General features: G+C 58.7%; 4 protein-coding genes across 13 annotated transcripts; 3 read left to right on the top strand and 1 right to left on the bottom strand.

The window, feature by feature from the left end:
* Positions 1–14: 14 nt before the first annotated feature.
* LOC111930508 (aldehyde dehydrogenase family 3 member B1-like) lies at positions 15–12235 on the top strand. 4 transcript variants are annotated; one of them, XM_086894708.1, is made up of 12 exons: positions 25–111; positions 966–1058; positions 5800–6009; positions 6356–6518; positions 8544–8654; positions 8742–8862; positions 8983–9068; positions 9264–9345; positions 9579–9965; positions 10167–10333; positions 10508–10607; positions 11681–12235. In XM_086894708.1, the coding sequence occupies exons 3-12, from the start codon at positions 5816–5818 to the stop codon at positions 11872–11874; spliced, it is 1605 nt and encodes a 534-aa protein (XP_086750834.1). In that variant the 5' UTR covers positions 25–111; positions 966–1058; positions 5800–5815; the 3' UTR covers positions 11875–12235. The 4 variants fall into 4 exon arrangements, with proteins under 4 accessions (XP_086750836.1, XP_086750834.1, XP_023784335.1 ...); XM_086894711.1 differs by lacking the exons at positions 25–111; positions 966–1058 and adding exons at positions 4418–4462; positions 5224–5359; XM_086894710.1 differs by lacking the exon at positions 966–1058 and having other exon boundaries at positions 15–111.
* Positions 126–4680, bottom strand: UNC93B1 (unc-93B1 regulator of TLR signaling). 5 transcript variants are annotated; one of them, XM_086894707.1, is made up of 12 exons: positions 4273–4680; positions 3525–3626; positions 3300–3441; positions 3061–3214; positions 2823–2984; positions 2628–2757; positions 2448–2541; positions 2244–2368; positions 1989–2171; positions 1646–1919; positions 1293–1411; positions 126–1199 (listed from the first exon to the last, which is right to left on the bottom strand). In XM_086894707.1, the coding sequence occupies exons 1-12, from the start codon at positions 4678–4680 to the stop codon at positions 933–935; spliced, it is 2160 nt and encodes a 719-aa protein (XP_086750833.1). In that variant the 3' UTR covers positions 126–932. The 5 variants fall into 5 exon arrangements, with proteins under 5 accessions (XP_086750833.1, XP_086750832.1, XP_086750831.1 ...); XM_086894706.1 differs by lacking the exon at positions 4273–4680 and adding an exon at positions 3966–4029; XM_086894705.1 differs by lacking the exon at positions 4273–4680 and adding an exon at positions 3908–4044 and having other exon boundaries at positions 857–1199; positions 1989–2368.
* Positions 12236–12382: 147 nt separating the features above from the next.
* On the top strand, positions 12383–17157 carry LOC111930509 (aldehyde dehydrogenase family 3 member B1-like). Of its 2 annotated transcripts, none has more exons than XM_023928568.2 (10): positions 12383–12602; positions 12742–12904; positions 13632–13742; positions 13832–13952; positions 14078–14163; positions 14364–14445; positions 14679–15065; positions 15254–15420; positions 15599–15698; positions 16872–17157. In XM_023928568.2, exons 1-10 carry the CDS (start codon positions 12502–12504, stop codon positions 17063–17065), a joined length of 1512 nt encoding a protein of 503 aa, XP_023784336.2. In that variant the 5' UTR covers positions 12383–12501; the 3' UTR covers positions 17066–17157. The 2 variants fall into 2 exon arrangements, with proteins under 2 accessions (XP_023784336.2, XP_023784337.2); XM_023928569.2 differs by having other exon boundaries at positions 12388–12602; positions 12745–12904.
* Positions 17158–17986: 829 nt separating this feature from the next.
* NDUFS8 (NADH:ubiquinone oxidoreductase core subunit S8) lies at positions 17987–19989 on the top strand. Of its 2 annotated transcripts, none has more exons than XM_086894716.1 (7): positions 17987–18158; positions 18863–18910; positions 18993–19055; positions 19142–19231; positions 19313–19485; positions 19560–19688; positions 19776–19989. In XM_086894716.1, exons 1-7 carry the CDS (start codon positions 18101–18103, stop codon positions 19905–19907), a joined length of 693 nt encoding a protein of 230 aa, XP_086750842.1. In that variant the 5' UTR covers positions 17987–18100; the 3' UTR covers positions 19908–19989. The 2 variants fall into 2 exon arrangements, with proteins under 2 accessions (XP_086750842.1, XP_086750843.1); XM_086894717.1 differs by having other exon boundaries at positions 18071–18158; positions 18837–18910.
* The last annotated feature ends 377 nt before the right edge of the window (positions 19990–20366 follow it).

Here is a 20366-nt window from a genome sequence, read left to right as displayed (position 1 = left end):
AGACTACAACTCCCGGCGTACATCGCGCGGGGCAGCGCGGGGCACGCCGGGAGCTGTAGTCTCCGCTTGGGGAAGGGGGCGCTGAGGGTGCGTGGCCGGAGGATGGAGGAGGTGAGGGCCAAAGAGACGGAGGGGGGGGGTTTATTTAAGGAAAATGAGGATGGGAGGGGTCGGGAAGCCTGCGGAGCCGGCCTGGGGAGCTGCAGGCTGAGCTAGCGGGGCTCCGGGACAACCTAGGGGGTGCTGCAGGGTTTGCCTGGGGTGCGTGCGGCTCTGTGGAGGGTGTCGATCTGCCTGGGGGCTCCAGGGTAGCCCTGCGGGGTCTGAGGGTCTGGCTGGGGGCTAAAATGGGAGGGCTGGGGGTCTCGCTGGGATCTGCAGGACATTGTGGGGGGCTGCAAGCCTTGCTAGAGCGTCTGTGCATCTGCTCAGGGGTCTGTGGGCCTCACCTTGGGGGGCTTTGGCCAAATTGGGGGGGGGGGGGGGGGGGGGCTGCGGATCTGCCTCGGGGGCGTGAGCCTTGTCTGAGGGGCTGTGGATTTGCGTGGGGGGGCTCGGGGGTTGGCCTGTGAGTCTGCAGGTTTCACCTGAGCAACTGCATCATAATTTTGGGGGCTATTGGGCCTGCCTGAGGGCTGAACCACAATTTGGGGGGGGGTCTCTGTACCACAGTTTGGGGCTGTAGGTCAATCTGAAGGCTGCAAACCTGACCTGGGGGGTCCATGGGCCAGTATGGGGGTCTGTCAGTCATGTGTGTCAGCACTGATGCCAGCCAAAGTGGGGGGCTCTGGGCTACCTGGGGGCTTTAGGCTTAGCTTGGGGGGGCTGCAAGCCTGACCTGAGTGGATTTGAAGAATTTTGGGCCCACCCGGGGAGAGCTGTAGAACCCCCTCAGGTGCCAAGAGCAGGATGGGGCCCAGGCCAGGCTGTCCTTATCCCAGCTGTTCGCCGTCCTCTTTCGGCAGCTCGTTTTCGCTGGTGGCCTCAGTTGGGTGCCTGTCATCATCCTCCTTGTCCCCGTCACCGTCGGAGCCAGTCTCATCCGAGCTGTCCTCCAGGTAGCGGTATCCACGTGTTTTATGGCGTGGGCGTGGGATGCGGGGCAGCCGGACTTCCATGTTCTGCGCCACCTTCCGCTCCATCCACAGGTATGTCCCCACTGCCACCACCAGCGTCAGCAGCATGATGGACAGCTTGGCCTGCGGCACAGGGAATTTTGGGATTGGTGTGGAGGTGTGTCCCCAAAAAGCCTGGAATGTCTCAGAGTGGGCTGGGGCATATCTGGGATTTACCTTCATGGGCAGCCCTGACCACAGGTAGACGGTGAAGATGGCCAGGGCCTGCCACCAGTGGTAGATGGTGAAGATGAAGTCTTGGCGCTCCTTTTTCTTGTACAACATTCCCAGGAGGACTGGGATAGAGACTGGAATCAGTGTCCCCTTCCTGTGGCCGTGTCCCCTTGGCGTGGGGGACAATCACAGTGGGCTTGTCCCATGGAACCGAGGAGTGATACCACAAATTCGTGGTGCCGGGGGACACGAGGAGAAGATGTGTGGAAAAATCTGGGACAACCCAGGCTATTTTGGGGACCACTGTGGTGTTTTGGGGACACTTAAGGCTGTTTCAGGACCTTTCCACTACTTACTGCTGATTCCAGTCTTGTTGAGGGCACTGCCCGTGCCCCAGAGTGCAGCAATGGTGTAGAGCAGCGGCGCCTGTGCCAGGTACCGGGGCTCCGGCGCCCAGCAGAAGAGCGTCACCAGGAGTACAGCGTGGATTAAAGCTCCAGCCAGGAGCGGGATGTGCCGGCGCAGGCGCAGCATGCACAGGGCCAGGCTGGAGCACGCCGAGGCAGAGAAGCCGTAGGCCATGAGGAGATACGCCAACCTCTCCAGCCCCAGGGCACACACGCCGTAGTTCTGCAGCAAGCACAGGCTCAGCATCGCCTGTCCCTGCTCCATCATCTCCCACCCCATCACGTATCCTACCAGGGAAAATCCAGTGCAGACAAAAAGCACTTCAAAGCCGCTGTAGATGAACAATGGGAAGAGGTGCCGCAGGCGATAGTCCCGCATGTGCTTGAAGGGCAGCTGGAAAATGTTGCCCCAGCCGATGCTGCGCATGTCAATCTCCTGCATGGGCCGGTACGCCGCGCCACAGAGCACCAGCACCTGCGGAGCGCCTGCGGGTGAGGTCCTGCCATCATCCGGCCCATCCCTGTCCCCTCCCGCCCCGGTGCTCACCATCAGCATGGCGAGGAAGGCGGTGGCCATCAACACGCTCTCCACGATGATGAGGTTGACGCTGCGGGGAAGGCTTTGCAGCACCGTCTTGTTGAAGCCGGGCAGCGTGCCATGGCTCAGGGTCCCTGCCAGTGGGGCACGGGCCGTGGTTAATCCCAACCGGGGGGCTCCCGGTGCCACCCCGTGCCCCACCCGCAGCCTCACCACAGTGCTTCACTGCGAAGAGCGTGTGGTTCAGTTGGTAGAGGTAGTTGTTGAGGAAGAAGACCATGGGCATCTGAGCGCAGACAAAGCTCAACTACAGGATGTAGAGGGGTGTGTGGTCAGCGCTGCTGGGGCCCCCCCACCCATCCCAGCCACCCCAGCCACCCCACCGGGGCTCACGTGGAAGCAGGAGTAGAAGACAGTCTGGAAGACGATAATGTAGGCATTGCAGGCATCCCGCGGCGCCCGCTTCTTCTCCTTCTCCTGCTCCTCCTTGTAGTTAACGTACTCATAGTACTTCTGGGCCATCCTGCGTAGAGCAGCACGTCAGCCAGCACCCCCTGAACCCCCTCCCACCCCTGCCCCGATGCCTACCGTGTGATGTAGGTGCCCATGGAGGCCCAGAGGGGCACGATGACCATGCCGATGGCCACTGCGGAGGGCACCAGCGTGTAGTAGCGCTCCCAGTAGTTGCTGGAGACGAAGAGGGCATAGACGCCGACTGCCAGGAACATGGCCCACTTGGTGCCGAAGAACCTGCCAGGGCAAGGAGCGGAAGTGTGGGTGGCTATGCCAGCGAGCCATGCCGGCCGGGAGCATGGCGGGGCTGTACCTGATAAGGATGGGTGTGTAGAGCAGTGCCGCCACGGGTGTGACATTGATGCCCATCAGCACCTTGTGGTCGATGTCCTCCAGCCGGATGTTGCTGTACTTCACCTCCCGGTAGGTCTCGTCATAGTGAAGGATCAGCTGCATCTGCAGCAGGCCTGTGGGGGTCCAGGGATGGTCACCCCAAGTGACATCACCCTGAACACTCCAAGTTATTTTGGGGATCCCTGGGAGGTCCCTTACCCAGGTAGACACTGTAAGTGAGGGTGCCAGCCAGGCTGGCGGCCACCACATTCTTGATGACACCGAGGCGCTTGCGGCGAAAGTACTTCTGCTCTTCCTCCTCTTCATTGTAGTCAGGGTGAGCACCCACAAAATCGTCCAGCTGTGGGCGATTCCAGCTGTCAGCCCTTGGTGATGGCCACCATGGGCCTGGTTCCCTCCCAATGGGTGTCCCACTGGACTCACCTGTGTCTCTGTCCCTTCAGGGCCCAGCCTGGCGTTTGGCACTGTCTTAGCCCCATCCTGGCAGCCATCGATGTCCTTCTCCATTGGTGCTTCTGGGGCGCCCTGGATGATGTCAGGGTGGAGGGGACCCTGTTGGCACCCCAAGTCTTGCACCCATATGTTTTGCACTCCCGTATCCTGTACACACAGACCGTGCACCCTCATGCCCAGCACCCCCAGCCTTTGCACCCCTACATCCAGCACCGTGTACCCATGCACACGGCAACCCTAAGCCCTAAACCTCTGTGCTCTGCACCCCCAGATCCTGCACTCATGGTTTACACCCCTGTGTTCTGCACCCCTACACCTTCAGATCCTGCATCCCTGAATCCCGCACCCCCTACCCAGCTTTGCAAGTCTCCAGAACTGCACTTCTGGGCTCAGCACCCCCAGGCTCCTCACCCCCACCGTCACCCCGACCCCAGCCCTGCTCGCCGATGCCGGAGCCTCTCGGGGCGGGGCGGGCGCCTCTTCCTCTTTCGTTTAGTGCGGGCGGGACGGAGGTGGTTAAAGGGGCCGTTCCCGGACATCCCCCTCCCTCCCCGGATCCCCCCGGTCCCTGCCCACACTCCTCAGTGACCCCCACCCTCGCCCGTTCTCAGCACCCCGCAGCACTCATCGTACCCCAACCCTCACAGCACCCATTGCTCCCCCATCGCACAGCCCTCCCGCCCCCCACCTCCCTGTGACTCCCCCCCAGCCTCCCCACCAGGCGTCGGGGTGGGTGCTGCCTCCTCGGGGTGCCCCGTGGCGCTGAGTGCAGCGCCCTGCTGCTTTCACTTCCCCTTCCCGGCCCGGGGGATGTGCCAGGTGCCTGGGCGGGGGGACACCCCAGTCGGGGGTGTAGGGCACGTGTCTGCCCTGGCGTCACCCCAAAGCTGGGCCGGGAGGGTGCCCGGGTGCGTGGCACGGCGGGGTGCCCCGGGGCAGGGTGGGGGGATTGCTGGGCAGGGCGGACGGGGTGACATCTCCAGGGCAGGATCTGGACCAGCCGGTAGCGGGGGATTCTTGAGATGGGACTCTTGGGAGGGTGCTGGTTTCTACAGGACTGGGGGGGATATGCAGGGAGCAGCTCCAGAAGGGTCATGACCGTGGGGCAGGGGCAAAGGACCCCCATCCTGAGGATCCCCCACACCCCAGGCAATGGGAGCCACCCTGCGGTGCCAGGGCAAAGGGCCCTTCCTGGGTGTGGTCCTGGGAGCAGGATGAGGAGAATCCACTGGTCATGGAACCCTTGGGAAGCAAGATGAAGGGTGTCAGTGGGAACCCCATGGGTCAGGGTGATCCTGGGAGCAGGATAATGGGTTACTATTGGTCACAGAACCCTTGGGAAGCAGGATGAGTGGTGTTGGTGGGATCCCCATGGGTCAGGGTAGTCAGGTAGCAGCATAGTGGGTGTCCATTGATCATGGAAGCCTTGGGAAGCAGGATGAGGAGTGTCTCTGGAACCCCATGGTTCAGGGTGGTCACAGAACAGGATGAGGAGTGTCTGTGGGAATCCATGGGTCAGGATGGTCATGGGACCAGAATGAGGAGTGTCTGTGGGGTCCAAATGGGTCAAGGTTCATGGTGGTGGTGTGGTGGCCATGGGAGTTCCACAGTCCCAAGAGGGAGGTCCCATTCCATCCTATCCCATTCCAAACCTTGTTCCCACTGCCAGCCCCATGGAGGCGGGGCCCAATCCTTCCCGCCCCTGGCCATGGGGCTCAGCCCCACAGCATTTAGGGACCCCCACCCCAAGCCTCGGCAGTGCCTGCCTGGCCTTGCGCTCCTCCAGCTTCCACACAAGCTCCCAGGTAAGTGCTGTGGGGTCCCCAAAACTGGCACTCCCTGCATGGCACCCCTCTGACACCCCCCATGCTGGTGGGGGCTGTGGGGCACGGGGGTGTTCCCTCGGGGAAGGGTGGGTGTTTGGGCACAAAGAAGAGGGTGCAGCTGAGGGGCTGCAGCTCTGCCCCCCAGATTTGGAGGTGTCTTGTCCCTGAGGTCCCCATAGGTGACCCTACATCAGCAGGGCAGCCTGGGCAGGTCAGTGTCTGGAGGATGGTGATTATCCTGGGAATCCCAGGCATCTCCCAGGGCCTCCGGCAGCTGCCCTGGCTGAGTCACCCCACAACCAGGACGGCCCCGAGCACCAAGCTGCCCTTCAAAGGTGCCGTGGGTGACTCCTATTGGGATCGAGCCGGCATCTCCAGCACTTCCATCCTGGCATAACCCACCCAGTGTCTCTCTCCAGGGCCACCACACTCTCCATGGAGACCAGCAGCTCCTTCCAACAGCTTGGCATGCAGCAGCGCCCTGAGCCGCCCAGGCAGCAGCTCCCGGGCTATGGCAAGTGCAGCACCACAGGCGGTGATCCTGGCAAAGATCCTGGGAAAGCTGCTGGGTGCAGTGGAGGCAGCGGGATCGGGAAGGGGCCAGTGCCAATGGTCTGCAGCACTCCATGGTGAGAGCGAGGGGCTGGGGGCAGGAGGGGGACAGGGAGGTGGGCAGGGGAAGCTGTGGCAGTGCCAGGGGAATGGGGACCCCAGGTTGGTGATGGGGGAAATGTCTGAGGTCTGTGAGCCACCACATCCCAGCATGGTCCAAGGGAGAAGACAGGATCTGCTGGGAATGGTGCTGTGTTGGGCTACTCCCAGCAGTAAGGGAGACAGGTGTGTGTGGACTCCTTGCCCTGTCCCTGGGGAATCTGGAGTCCAGTTTGATGCTGGGATAACATGGATATGGGATGATGTGAAGCTCTGGGGAGGTAGAATAGGGCTGGGTCCCCTCTAACACCCTTGTTCCTGCAGTGGGAACCCTTACGCAGGGCTGGTGAGCCACCTGCGGGCATCCTGGAACTCGGGGAAGACGCGGCCCATGGAATACCGTGTGGCCCAGCTGGAGGCTCTGGGACGATTCCTGGATGATAAGAAGCAGGAGATCCTGGAAGCCACTGAATTGGACATGGGCAAGGTAAGAGGGGCTGAGAATTGGGGGCCACTGGCATCACATCTCTGAAGTCCTTCATACACCCTTATCTGGGTATTGCATCCTTGTGGGGGTCTGGGCAGAGGGGTGTCCCTTCCTTGGGGTCCTGCTTCCTCCTTGATGTGCTCCCAGGCTGGTGCATCTGTAAGTGCTGGATCTCTGCAGATCCAGGGATAGCGGCAGGACTGTGCTGTTGATCCCATCCCTGGTGCCCTGAAACCAAAGGCCCTGTTGGCTTGTTGGTGACCGGCCAAGGTGGGAGTGTTCCACACTCTGGTCTGTATCCTGGGGGTCCATGTGACCTCCACAGAGGTGACATCCTGGGGTGCCCCTTGCCAGCCTGGCACACCCAGGATTACTGGCATTGTGAAATGTGCTGGCACTGCACATTCCTCCCAGGGCCTCCAAGGGACTGGTTTCACTGGCATGGTGGCATGGGCAGGGCTCTGGATATGGCTCAAGATATTGTGGCATGCCAGGAGCTCCTGGATGATCTGCTGGTGAAATGTGAGCATCTGCACCATGGATAATTCTAGTGGTCTCAGCTCATCATCCCTGGAAGTGTTCAAAGCCAGGCTGGATGGGGCTTGGAGCAACCTGGACTAGTGGAAGGTGTCCCTGCCCATGACAGGGCAGAATTGGATGAGCTTCAAGGTCCCTCCCAATCCAAACCATTACAGGATTCCATGATATGATCCATACCGCTTTGTTCAGCATTGGTGAAGTGGCCCATGACCTCAGCAAAGTCTTTCTTTGTCCTGCTATCTCCCAAGGCTCCTAATTGCCTTGTTTGTTGGAGGCAAGGCCTTTTCCTTCAGCCAGGCCTTGATAGGCATCAGTGCTCTGAGTGTGTCCATCATCTTTCCTAATTACGCCTAATTAGAGCCGGTTGTCCAGTAATGAGCTTGTTATGCAGCTGGGCCCTCATAGCTAGATGGACACTTCATGTGCTCTTACGTAGCTGAGGTGATGTCTCACATCCAGCAGTGCCAGTTCCTCTCTGGTGCTGATGACTGGTGGCACTTGGATGACCTCAGACTTAATGTCCTATCTCACAACCTTTGTATCCCATCAAAATTCTAAATGAACCATCATCCTGGTGATGCCATCGTCATCCTGGGTTGAGAAGAGCCCCGTTGCTTCACCTGATCATCTCATTGTGCCTGCTGAGCCCTCATGTCCAAGAGGGTCCTCACACCTCCTAGAAGCTGCGTTTTGGGGACCTGAAGGTCTCTTGGTGGTGGAAGATCCTGGGAATTAGAAACCAGCCTTCCCAACCCCAAAGTGATGTGGGGATGGGAGGAAGACTCAAATTCAGGGATGGTTTTGGGAAGTCCAAAATGTGATGTCGCAGCACAGAAGCTTTGTCCTCCTGCTCTTCACAGTCATCAAGGGGCTCCACTGGACCAGCTGGTCTATCCCTGGTGTCTTCAGATTTCTCCTGCAAGGATGATATGATTCCAATCTCTGCTCCGCAGCTATGGAGAGGATCCACTTCCCCATCACAATTAATTAAGCTGTGGTTCTTATTACTTCCCTTTAGTCAAGGTCTGAAGACTTTGACTAAACTTAAGACTCAAAGGTGTGGCTTTTGTCCACGGGCAGTGGAAGGGAAATCAGGACCTTGCTTCCAGCTTGAACATCCAACAGGTCAGGATGCCTTCTACCAGGACCAGTTCTTCAGAAGCTCTGGTGGCATTGCTTGGGTGTCCCTTTGGCCCAGGGCTCTGTTGTCAGTTCCCAGTGCTGAACTCGGGAGTTTGTTCAATACCATAAATATGTTCAATTTTGTTTTGTTTTTTCCTTCTGGCCAAATAACAATTTTCATAAAATTTCTGGGACACTGATATTCCCTGGGAGTTACAGGAGGTGATGGAAACTTCTGCTGAAGAGATCCTCCTGCTATTCATTTATTTGGAAGAGGGGAGAGATGCCTCCTGGGGTGGTGGGGTTGGCAATGGAGTGATGGGGTCAGTGTTGGGGTGGCACTTCCATGATGTCTGTCCCCAGCCATCCTTTGAGGCTTTCTTCAGCGAGATCCTCCTCTGCAAGAACGAGCTCAATGTCACCCTCAACAACCTGTCCCACTGGATGAAGGATGAGTACGTGGACAAGAACCTGGTAAGAAGGAAACTCTGGGAAAAGGGAAGCTGGGGAGAGGGATTGCTGATGGGGAAGGCACTGCTGAGGTTGTGTTCTTCTTCGAAGGTGATGCAGCTGGACTCTGCTTTCATCCGCAAGGACCCCTATGGGGTGGTGCTCATCATAGCACCCTGGAACTACCCCATCCACCTCTTCCTGGTGCCCCTCATCGGGGCCATTGCTGCCGGTGAGCCCAACCTTCCAGTCCCCTGACCTGCAAGTGCCAGGGTCTCCCCAGGGGTCTTGTCCCCAGAAGAGCTGGCTGTCACCATGTCACTGTGCTGATGTCCCTTTCATCTTCCCCCAGGGAACTGCGCCATCATCAAACCCTCAGAGATCTCCAAGAACACAGAGAGACTTGTTGCTGAAACGCTGAGCTGTTACCTGGACAGTGTGAGAAGCCCTTCTTGTCCTTGCCTGTTGTTCCTGAGTTGTGGTGTTCCCAACCCTCACAATCACCATCCCCACACATCATCTGTGTGCAGAACCTCCTCCCTTTGCACTCCCAAAGGCAATGTCCCAGCCTCTGGGGATGCTGTTGGTGGGGACAGATGGTGACACAAGGGCATTTTTTCTGTTTCCTTGTAGGACTGCTTTGCAGTGGTGACCGGTGGCGTGCCAGAGACCACCAGGCTGCTGGAGAACAAGTTTGACTACATCTTCTTCACTGGTACGTCCCATAGGACAGAGGAGAGCCCTGCCTGGATTTTGTGTGAGGAGGAAGATGGGTTCCCTCCAGACATCCCTGCTAGGAAGGCAGGGATTGGGTTGGGGATGCGTGCCAGGATCTGTTGGAGGATCTGGGATGTGTATCTGAGCTCTGGCAGGACTCAGTGCCACATCCCAGAGCCGTGTGATGCCTGGTGGGATTCCCACCTCAATCCATGTTTTTCCTGCCTGCAGGCAGCCCCCCAGTGGGGCGGGTTGTGATGACGGCTGCTGCCAAGCACCTGACCCCGGTGACACTGGAGCTGGGGGGCAAGAACCCCTGCTACGTGTCTGACACCTGTGACGTGACCAACGTGGCGCGGCGCGTGGCCTGGGGCCGCTTCTTCAACGCGGGGCAGACCTGCATCGCACCCGACTACCTGCTCTGCACCATAGAGATGCAGGAGAAGCTCATGCCTGCTCTGCGTGAGGCCATCACTGAGTTTTTTGGCCCCAACCCCCGAGAATCCCCGGATTTTGGCCGCATTGTGAGTGACAAGCAGTTCCAGCGCCTCCGGGCACTGCTGGGCAGCGGGCGCGTGGCCATCGGGGGACAGACGGACGAGGCAGAGCGCTACATCGGTGAGGCTTGGGGGTCACTCACATCTTGGTGGGCACATTGGGCATTTTCAGGGGGTCTTCAAACAGAGGTGAGGCTCTAGAGGGAAAAGAGTTGTAGGGATGCTTAAAAATGGGTCCTGAGGGGAGGTTTCATCTCTGATCGCTGTGGCTGTTGATCTGTGGCTCTGATCTCTGTGGTGCTGTTGGGTTTTCTCTCTGCAGCTCCCACAGTGCTGGCGGATGTGCTGCCCTCAGACCCTGCCATGCAGGAGGAGATCTTCGGGCCCATCCTGCCCATTGTCGTCATCGCCAACATGGATGAAGCCATTGACTTCATCAACGCGCGGCCACGGCCACTGGCCCTCTACGCCTTCTCTTGTGATAGCAAGGTGTGTCTGTGGAGCATAAGAAGTGTGGAGGGAAATCAGGAACCACCTCCACAATCCCCAGGACGTGCTCTGAAGGGTCTTCAGAGCCCAAACACTCTGGGAACATCTGATGGGTAAACTGGGTAACATTTGCCAAGTGCAAGCCCTTCATCTGCCTTCTCTGCTCCCTCCCAGATAGTGAACCAGGTCCTGGAGCGGACGAGCAGCGGAGGCTTCTGTGGCAACGACACCCTGATGCACTTTACACTGAGCTCTCTGCCCTTCGGAGGCATTGGTAGGTCTAAAATCCCCAGTCCTGGCCTTTGGGAGCCAGGTGTGATCCATGGTGAGGAATGTGCGTTTCCTCCTGCTGCCAGTGTGGTGCTGGGCTGGATCCCTTAATGTCCATCAGGAGCCAGGTTGTATCTTCATTCCAACTTTTAGGACAAAATGGTAGGAACAAAACAGTTCTGGAGAAACCTGGAGAACCTCTTATGAGATCTTGGAAATCCCCCTTGGAGAAGAAGAAATTTTTGGTCTCCAGAGGCACCAATTTTTGCTTTCTCAGGTGAAAAGTGAGGCTGCTCAGCCCTAGGCTGTGGGTGCAGCATGGTCCAGGGATACAGGAATACAGGAATGTTGTTTCCCAGAATACTTCCCCATGTCTTGATCTCTTCCCAAAATATTTCTGGGATAAGTCCCCTTCATTTGGTGCTGCCCTTGCTCAGCATCTCTGTCGGGGCTGGCACTTGAGTCAGACATAATGAAACACGCAGACAATTAATTCCTCACCTGCCTGTGGCTCAGGGAACAATTTTTTATACTTCCCATTCCGTAACTTATCTTAATTGGGAATGATTCAGACCAACCACCTTCAATTATCAGGTAAAGCCACTTTAGAGCCGGTGAAGGGACTGAAGTCATTGGGGTGAGATGGCACCAAAGCTTCCATGGGAAGTCACTGGGCTCTTAAGCTCCATTTAAACCAGCCACAGGAAGTGGGAGAACTGGTGTTGCCAATGTGGCTCCAGGTTTTTAGAGCTCCAGAAGAAGGTCGAGCAGCTCCAACCGTGGGGAGATACGGTGGAGCATCATGGAGGGAAACCAAGACTTGCAGAACCCAGCAAAGCTTGTGTAGATAAATGAAGGTGGGTAAAAAGGAGACACTGGGGCCTCCAAACTGAGCTGAGCTGCAGCAGGATTGACATCCATATACCTGGAGGAGACACTGAAAAAATGGAATTCTCCACCATGTCTCTGCTGCTCAGAAAATCCTGTAGGTTCTTTTTCCCTTGTTTTGATGCTTGGAGAAGGCATCATCAGGAGCAGAGACCCGTCCTGAGCACGGACCTGTCCTGTGTGTTCCAGGGAACAGTGGCCTTGGAAGATACCATGGGAAGTTAACCTTTGACACCTTCTCCCACCACCGTGGCTGCCTGCACCGGAACATGGGGCTGGAGACCCTCAACACCCCGCGCTACCCCCCCTACACCCAGCAGAAGTTGGGGCTTCTCACGACCACCTTCGAGGTGAAGCGCAGGGGCACCTGCACCCTGCTCTGAGGCTGCCATGTCCTGCTCTGAGGATGCCATGGAGTCAGAACTGGGACCGTCCCCCTGTCCCTCTTCACCATGCTCCCCAATTCCTCACCGTGTCCTTTGCCTTGCTGGAACATGTCGGACAGCCAGGATGGACATAACCTCCTGCAGCCTTGTGGCCTCTGCTCTGAACCATTTTCCAGGACACAGCTGAAACAACCAAAAACCTTTCCTTCAAACCTCTCTTTCTGGTGGAGAAGTGCTCCCATCAGTCCCATCTTGCCTCACACGGACTTTTCCTTTGGAATGAACCTCTCTGCCTCCTCACTGTTGCTCTTTGCTCTGTGTAACTCTGCCTGTAATAAAGACTTCGCATTAAACACTCTCCCAGCCTGTCTTTGTGCCTCCCTCCTCTGGTTTGGGGGGTGCTGGGAGGGTTGAGGGGGCGTGTTTCCCATGCCAAGTGGTTTTAGCTGGAATGGAGCCAGCAGTGACGTGTGGCGGGGCAGGCGGCCAAGGGTCAGGTGGCCAAGGGTCAGGCAGGCGGCCAAGGGGCAGGGCAGGAAGCTGGCAGCCATCCTGCTAGCTGGGAAGAGGGAAGCTGTGGTTGACAACCACCACGCAACCATCCCACACCGCGCCTGTGGGAGCATGGAGACTGGAGCTGTATTTCCGCAGCTCCCTGAGAGCGAGGCCAGGAGAGCCCCGGAGGGTGATGGTGGGAACGGGAGTGTGGATGGTGATGTCATGAGGTGAGAGTGTGGAGGGACAGAGGGACGGCAGGAGTGGTCCCGTGCTCCATCCTCTCCCTGGAGTGGCAGTTGGATGCCGGGCTGGGGTGATGCAGAGCTCTAAGGAGCTGGCATCCCTCTAACACCTCTGTCCCCACAGCAGGAACCCCTTTGAAGGGCTGGTGAGCCACCTGCGGGCATCCTGGCTCTCTGGGAAGACTCGACCCATGGAATACCGCATGGCCCAGCTGAAGGCCCTGGGACATTTCCTGGATGACAAGAAGCAGCAGATCCTGGAGGCCACTGCCTCTGACTTGGGCAAGGTGAGAGGGGACAGGGATGGGAGGACTTGGTGGCTGGAGGAGCTGAGGGGCTCCCCAGCACAGCTGGGGGTGCTTTGTCCTCCTCTCATTGGGTTCTAGTGCCCTGCCTGTGCTCTGCCCTGGGTTCGCAGCCTCTGGATTTGGGAGACTGAGGTGAAGCATGTCCCAGTCACCGTCCTCCAGAGTCCATCCCTGCTCCGCCATAAACAGAGGGGCCTGTGGGGAGCCCCTTGGCATGGATAGCCATTCCCACACTCACCAGCCTCAGTTTCCCTTTTCCCTGGGCAGGTTAATCCCTGATTCTGTCCCTGCTCCCTGCCCTGAACTTCCTACCTGATGTCACCCCCTTCCCTCCCATGGGGCTCACCCGGGCTGTGACTCCCTGAGCCCAGTTCCCCTGGCTCTACAGCCAGAGCCTTAATACCACACAGAGCTCATTGTCTTCTCTTCTCCAACCTAGTCCCTTTGGACACCTTCCCAATTCTTCCTGCTATCTGGATGAATGGGATCTGCACAATTTTCCCTATTTTTAAGCAAATTAAAGCAATTTGAAAAACATCGTGTTGCAGACACAAGGGGGTACTCAACACCTTTAGGGACTCAAATCCAGCATGGGATGTAGAGGGCTCCCAAAATCCTTGGCAGTCCTGGGCAAAACACTATGGAGTGTTGGGATAAGAGTTGCAGGACATGCTAAGGTGACATGTTGCATCCTTGGTGTCTGCAGGCACCCTTTGAAGCTGAATTATCTGAGATCCTCCTGTGCAAGAACGAGCTCCATGAGACCCTGAACAACCTGTCCTGCTGGATGAAGGACGAGCAGGTGGACAGGACTCTGGTGAGAGGGAAGAGGAGAGAGAGACTGGGAGGCAGAGCTGGGTGGGATGGTGGTGCAGGGTGGGACCTGACGTGGCAGGTGTCCCACAGGCGATGCAGCTGGACTCTGCCTTCATCCGCAAGGACCCCTATGGGGTGGTGCTCATCATAGCGCCTTGGAACTACCCCATCCACCTCTTCCTGGTGCCCCTTGTCGGGGCCATCGCCGCTGGTGAGTCCAACCTTCCAGTCCCCTGGCCCAGAGGATCCCAGCAGTGCTGAGCACTGGTGAGGGCACATTGTCCATAGAAGGGCTGGCTGTCACCATGTCTCCAACATCCTGTCTGTCTTCCCCAGGGAACTGTGTCATTGTCAAACCCTCAGAGGTGTCCAAGAAGACAGAAAGACTTGTAGCAGAAGCACTGCCAGATTACCTGGACAAGGTGGGACACTCTTCCCATCCCTGTGGCATGGCTGGGGCACCCCTACACACACAGAGCTCCGTGCCTGCCCCACACACCATCTCTGGTTCCATGTACTGCCCAACTTCCTTCCTCCATGCCCAGCCAGTGTCCCACCCTCCCGGGATGCTGTTGGTAGGGAGAGATGGTGATAGGAAGGGGCCTTTCTCATTTCCTTGCAGGACTGCTTTGCTGTGGTGACCGGTGGCGTGCAGGAGACCACCAGGCTGCTGGAGAACAAGTTTGACTACATCTTCTTCACTGGTACGTCCCATAGGACAGAGAAGAGCCCTGCCTGGATTTTGTGTGAGGAGGAAGATGGGTTCCCTCCAGACATCCCTGCTAGGAAGGCAGGGATTGGGTTGGGGATGTGTGCCAGGATCTGTTGGAGGATCTGGGATGTGTATCTGAGCTCTGGCAGGACTCAGTGCCACATCCCAGAGCCGTGTGACGCCTGGTGGGATTCCCACCTCAATCCATGTTTTTCCTGCCTGCAGGCAGCCCCCCAGTGGGGCGGGTTGTGATGACGGCTGCTGCCAAGCACCTGACCCCAGTGACACTGGAGCTGGGGGGCAAGAACCCCTGCTACGTGTCTGACACCTGTGACGTGACCAACGTGGCGCGGCGCGTGGCCTGGGGCCGCTTCTTCAACGCGGGGCAGACCTGCATCGCACCCGACTACCTGCTCTGCACCATAGAGATGCAGGAGAAGCTCATGCCTGCCCTGCGTAAGGCCATTGATGATTTCTATGGCCCCAACCCCCGAGAATCCCCGGATTTTGGCCGCATTGTGAGTGACAAGCAGTTCCAGCGCCTCCGGGCACTGCTGGGCAGCGGGCGCGTGGCCATCGGGGGACAGACGGACGAGGCAGAGCGCTACATCGGTGAGGCTTGGGGGTCACTCACATCTTCATCCCTGCTTGGAGCACATTTTGGGTTTGGAGACGATTATGATAGGAAGCAGGTGCTTGGCCAGGTGGCTTTTGTTGCAGGAGGGGGGTCCTGGGGGACAACCAAGGTGTCTTCTCTAACCTTTGTGCCCAGCTGATGCTGTCGGGTTTCCGCTCCACAGCTCCCACAGTGCTGGTGGATGTGCAGCCCTTGGATCCCATCATGCAGGAGGAGATCTTTGGGCCCATCCTGCCCATCATGATCATCACCAACATGGATGAAGCCATTGACTTCATCAACAGCCGGGAGCGGCCCTTGGCTGTGTATGCCTTCTCCTCTGATGACAAGGTAGAGCCAAGCCAGGACGACACCTGTCCTGTGCTCCTTGGCAGCTGTACCCAGCCATGTCTGTGTTCCAAGTGTTTCCCTTACAGCACACAGCTCTAGTTAGGGGACATGGATTGTGTTTGGAAGCAGGGGAATGGGGTGGAAGACCCACATCCCATCTTGTCTGTGTCACTCCCAGGTGGTGAACCAGGTCCTGGAGCGGACAAGCAGTGGAGGCTTCTGTGGCAACGACACCCTGATGCATGTGACACTGCCTTCGCTGCCCTTCGGAGGCATTGGTAGGTCCAAAATCCCCAGTCCCGGCCATTGGGAGCCAGGTGTGATCCCACCCATGGTCAGGAGGGGTCTCAGGAGGAACTCTCAGCTCCAGAGGGCTCAGTAGTCCATAGGGAAATTGTCCTCCAGAAGCACTTTTCACCTTGGGCTCTTGGGCTTTGTTGGACACTTATGGAGCACTCTGAGGTTCTTTCTCACCATATTCCCCATTCCAAGCTCTGTGTCCCCTGAATTCATGGAAATGTCTTGCTTAAAACATTGGGAATCAGGGCTTGAAGCAAACTGGTTTAGTGGAAGGTGTCTCTGCCTACGGCAGGAGATGGAACTGGATAATCTTTAAGGTCCTTTCCAACACAAACTATTCCAGGATTCCATGATGGAGACACCCTCTTTTTATGGGATGATCTCCACTGTCAGCTTCTGTTTTTCACTCCTGTTTTCCACCTTTTTTTCTCTCTTCTCACTCAGTTGGCCAGGAGGCATCAGTGACCTCCCTTTATCCTGGGGCTGCTGATGTGCAAGGTACTGAACCCAACACATCACCCCAACCAGGATTAGTGTTTTATCAGGAAGACTGACTAGCTCAGGCTGACTCATGCAATTTTATCCCACCTGTTATCAAATGATGTGTGGATTTAGTTATTTTTTGCCAGTCTGCCTGGCTTTCCTGTGCTTGTTCCTGGCCAGCCTGCTTCCACCTCCCAACATTCATCCTTGGGGCTGGGCAACCTTGGACACTGTGCCTCTCCATCCCTGCAGTCTTGCCCCCTTGCAGCAGGGCTGGATCCAGCATGGATGGGATGTCTTTTGGAGGGCACTCTGGTGGTAGGGAAGCTCATCTGGTGGGAGCATCATGCTGCTGCCATCACCTCATCAGCAACACTCTTCCAGTTCTAAATATGTTAATTGAAATGGTAAAATCCACCAACAAGCGTTTTTGGGAATCTCTCCACCTCCCAGCCTGATCTTCCCACTCCAAACATCCACTTGGGTGTGCACTAGGTCACATCCGTGGTCCTCTTGGGGTCACATCCCTGGGAAGCTCATCTGTGGCTTGGAAAGCAGCTGGATGAAGTCATGGTGCCGCTTTTACAGAGCTGGGACCTTAATTTTGGGTTCTTCCACCCAAAGGATGGCCAGATCCAGCTACCCTCCTCCTGTGCTGTGTATTCCAGGGAACAGCGGCCTGGGAACGCACCATGGGAAGTTCAGCTTTGACACGTTCTCCCACCACCGCGGGTGCCTGAAGCGCGGGATGGGCTGGGAGCGCCTCAACGCCCCGCGCTACCCCCCGTACAGCCAGCAGAAATTTGGGGTCATCCGGGCCATGTCCAAGGTGAGATGTAAGAATGACTGTACCCTGCTCTGAGGGTCTCCACATCCCACTCGGAGTCTTCCCACTCAGCACATCTCCTGCTGCTGGTCCCAGTGCTCAGGTGCAATGAAAGCTGTTTCTCCACATCCTGTGTGCTTCCCTTTCACCGCCCTGCACCCCTGATCACCTCAAAAGACCCTTGTCCCCCACATCTCCCTCCACCCCAGTCCCATATCCCCTTTTTCTGGTTCTCTGGGGTTTTATTTCCACTGGTACCACCAGAGCAGAGGGGTCCCCTGTGCCCCTCACTGCGTACTCTGCCTCAAGAGGGTCCACAACTCCCTGATCCCAAATCCTTGAGCTGGGATGATCCTGGCTTCTCGGGCTCTATTATCCCAGTGCCCTTTGCCCCATGTTCCCAGTTTCTCCTGTTCCATGATCTCAAGTTTTCTTTTGCCCCACGATCCTTGTTTCCTTCGCTCCATGCTGCTCCGTTCCGGGGGGCTGGTTGTGCCGGTTCAGGGGTACCAATTCCTGCTGGACTGTGGGCTGTCCCGGCTGAATCCCACTGGGATCCCTCCGGGTGGGCGGATGGAGAGAACTGGACAAGGGGTTGAGATAAAGACCGGTTAATAGGGAAAGAAACATCCCCGGTGCCCGCCTCGAGGGATTCTGCCGGGGCTGACGGTTCGGGGCCAATGCTCCCGTCAGAGGAGGAGCCGGGCTTTGTACTGAATACAAGTGTCTGTGCCGCTCCGGCTTCGAGACCTTCCGGCATCCGTGGCCCGAGCTGCTCCAGGTACCGGACGGTAAGCTCCGGAAGCTCGGGAAGCCCTGGAAGAGCGGGAGGATCCGCGCCGGCACCGTAACCACGCGCCGCCGACATGAACGCGCGCTTCCGCTTCCGCCCTCCCTTCGGACACGCCCCTTCTCCCGTCCCACCAATCGCCGAGCGGCACGGACACGCTCCGCCCAATCAGCGACGCTTCCCCGTCTTTCATCCCGCCCCGCCGCCCGCCGCGGGATTCCCACCAATGAAAAGCGCTTCCACCGCCTCTCGCCCCACCCACGACGCGCCGCCGCACGCGCATGCGCAGTGCCCGCGGGGGCGGCCAGGGGTCAGGACGGCGGAGGGCGCTCGGGGCAGGTGAGGTGGAAAGGGGGGCCCGGGGGGGGCCCGGGGTGGGCCGGGGCTGTGATCGCCCCCGGTGGCGTGTGGTGGCCGCCCAATCCCGCTTGGGACAGAGGGGGCGGCCCGGACACTGCGCTACCCTCGGCCCGCTCCCTCTCCGAAGGGACACGCAGAGGCTGAGCGGGGTTTGGGGGTGACAGGAGGGATCGGTCCCGCCGGGGGCTCAGGTGGGTGCGGGGCGGCGGGGAGGGGCATTGGGGACTGGGATGGGAGGATACGTGGGTCCCTTGGAGGGGGCAGGACAACAGGGCCCCTGGGTTCTTAGGGGTGGGAGGGGACGGGACACCTGGGTGCCCCTGGGGGTGGGGGAGCAGGATGCTCGGGTCTTTGGGGGAACAGCTGGCCCCCTTTTAGGGGGTGGGCAAGGCTCCTGGCTCTCTTGGGGGATATGCTTGGGTGCCTTAAGAGAGGGCTGCAAGGAGAGACAGGATGCCTGGGAGCCTTGAGAGGGGTTGGCAGAGGAAACAGGATGCCTGGGTCCCGAGAGGGAAGCATTTGGGGTCCCTTGTGGGGTGTTGGGACAGGGGTGCCCGGGGGTCCACGTCTCTTCTGGGTGAGGGGATGGGGATCAGGGTGCCGGTGTCCCCCATGGGAAGTGGGGGGCCTCTGGCTGCCCCAGTCCCTTACTGGTAGATGCTGAGATTCCCTCTGCGCCCCAGGACCGGCCATGGCAGCGCTGCGACTGCTGTACCGGGCTGTCCGTGCAGGTGAGGCTGCCCGGGAATCCCCAAACCCCCTGAATCCCCCAGACCCCATCTTGACCCTGCTGACCCTCCTGTCCCTCCCCAGGCCCCCCGGCCCCACTGGGCTCCCTGCGCCCGCTCAGCACCAGCACCCCCAGGGACTGTTACAGTGAGTACGGCCGTGCCACCCCCTGTGGGGGCTCAGCTCCCACCCCAGGGCTCTGCAGGGTGGCCACAGCTCCTCTCTTCCCACAGAGTATGTCAACATCCAGGAGCCGGCCATGGACATGCGATCCATCACTGACCGCGCCGCCCAGACCCTGCTCTGGACCGAGCTCATCCGAGGTGAGACCTCGCTTACCCTCCTTATTTGTGGGGTGATTCCCCCTTCCCAAATATGTCCTAACCCCACCTTCTCCCTCACAGGCCTGGCCATGACCCTGAGCTACCTTTTCCGTGAGCCGGCCACCATCAATTACCCGTTTGAGAAGGGCCCGCTGAGCCCGCGGTTCCGCGGGGAGCACGCGCTGCGCCGGTACCCGTCCGGGGAGGAGCGCTGCATCGCCTGCAAGCTCTGTGAGGCCGTGTGCCCAGCACAGGTGAGCCTTCCTCCTCCTCCCCCTCCTCCTCCTCCTCGCCTGGGGCTCTGGCTGTGACGGTGTTCCCGTGCCAGGCCATCACCATCGAGGCCGAACCCCGCGCCGACGGCAGCCGCCGCACCACCCGCTACGACATCGACATGACCAAGTGCATCTACTGCGGGTTCTGCCAGGAGGCCTGTCCTGTGGACGCCATCGTGGAGGTGAGTGGGGCCTGCGAGGGCTGCGGGGACTCCCTTTTCCCGCCACGGTGACCCCAAGGGTGACCCCGTCCCACCCTGGCCTGGCAGGGCCCCAACTTCGAGTTCTCGACGGAGACGCACGAGGAGCTGCTCTACAACAAAGAGAAGCTGCTCAACAACGGCGACAAGTGGGAGGCCGAGATCGCGGCCAATATCCAGGCCGATTACCTGTACCGGTGACGGCCCCCACCTGCCCCCCAAATAAAGCATTTGGGGGTTCACCCCCTCTGTTGGCACTGTGGGTGCCAGCCCCTTCCCATAATTCTGTGTCTTTTCCTTTCCAGTGCTGGGGTCAGACCCCAGACCCCTGGGGGGACCCACCCCTGGGTGCGTGGCTGTTTTGGGGAGGCGGATGCGGGTCCTGGGGGTGCTGGCAGCAGTGTTGGGGTAGGGGGTGTTTTGTGGGGAAGGGTGTGGGAGGTGGAGGGGGGGCAGGCAAGGATGGAGGGGCAGTGCTGGGGGAATTTAGGAATCTGGGAGGGTCATTTCCAGCTTCTGAGGGCAGCCAGGATGGGGGGGCCTGGTGATCCTGGCAAGGGGATCACAGTTCACAGTGGTATTGATGTGAGGGTTCCAGTGATGCCTGGGATTCCAGCAGAGGGTCCTGATGCTGCCAGTGGGGGAGCCTCTAGTGGGATT

The sequence above is a fragment of the Cyanistes caeruleus genome, chromosome 6 (genome assembly GCF_971803275.1).
Source record: "Cyanistes caeruleus chromosome 6, bCyaCae1.hap1.1, whole genome shotgun sequence".
Lineage (NCBI taxonomy): Eukaryota > Metazoa > Chordata > Aves > Passeriformes > Paridae > Cyanistes > Cyanistes caeruleus.
Note: the sequence above shows the minus strand (reverse complement) of the source record. Positions and strands in the feature narration are given on the sequence as shown.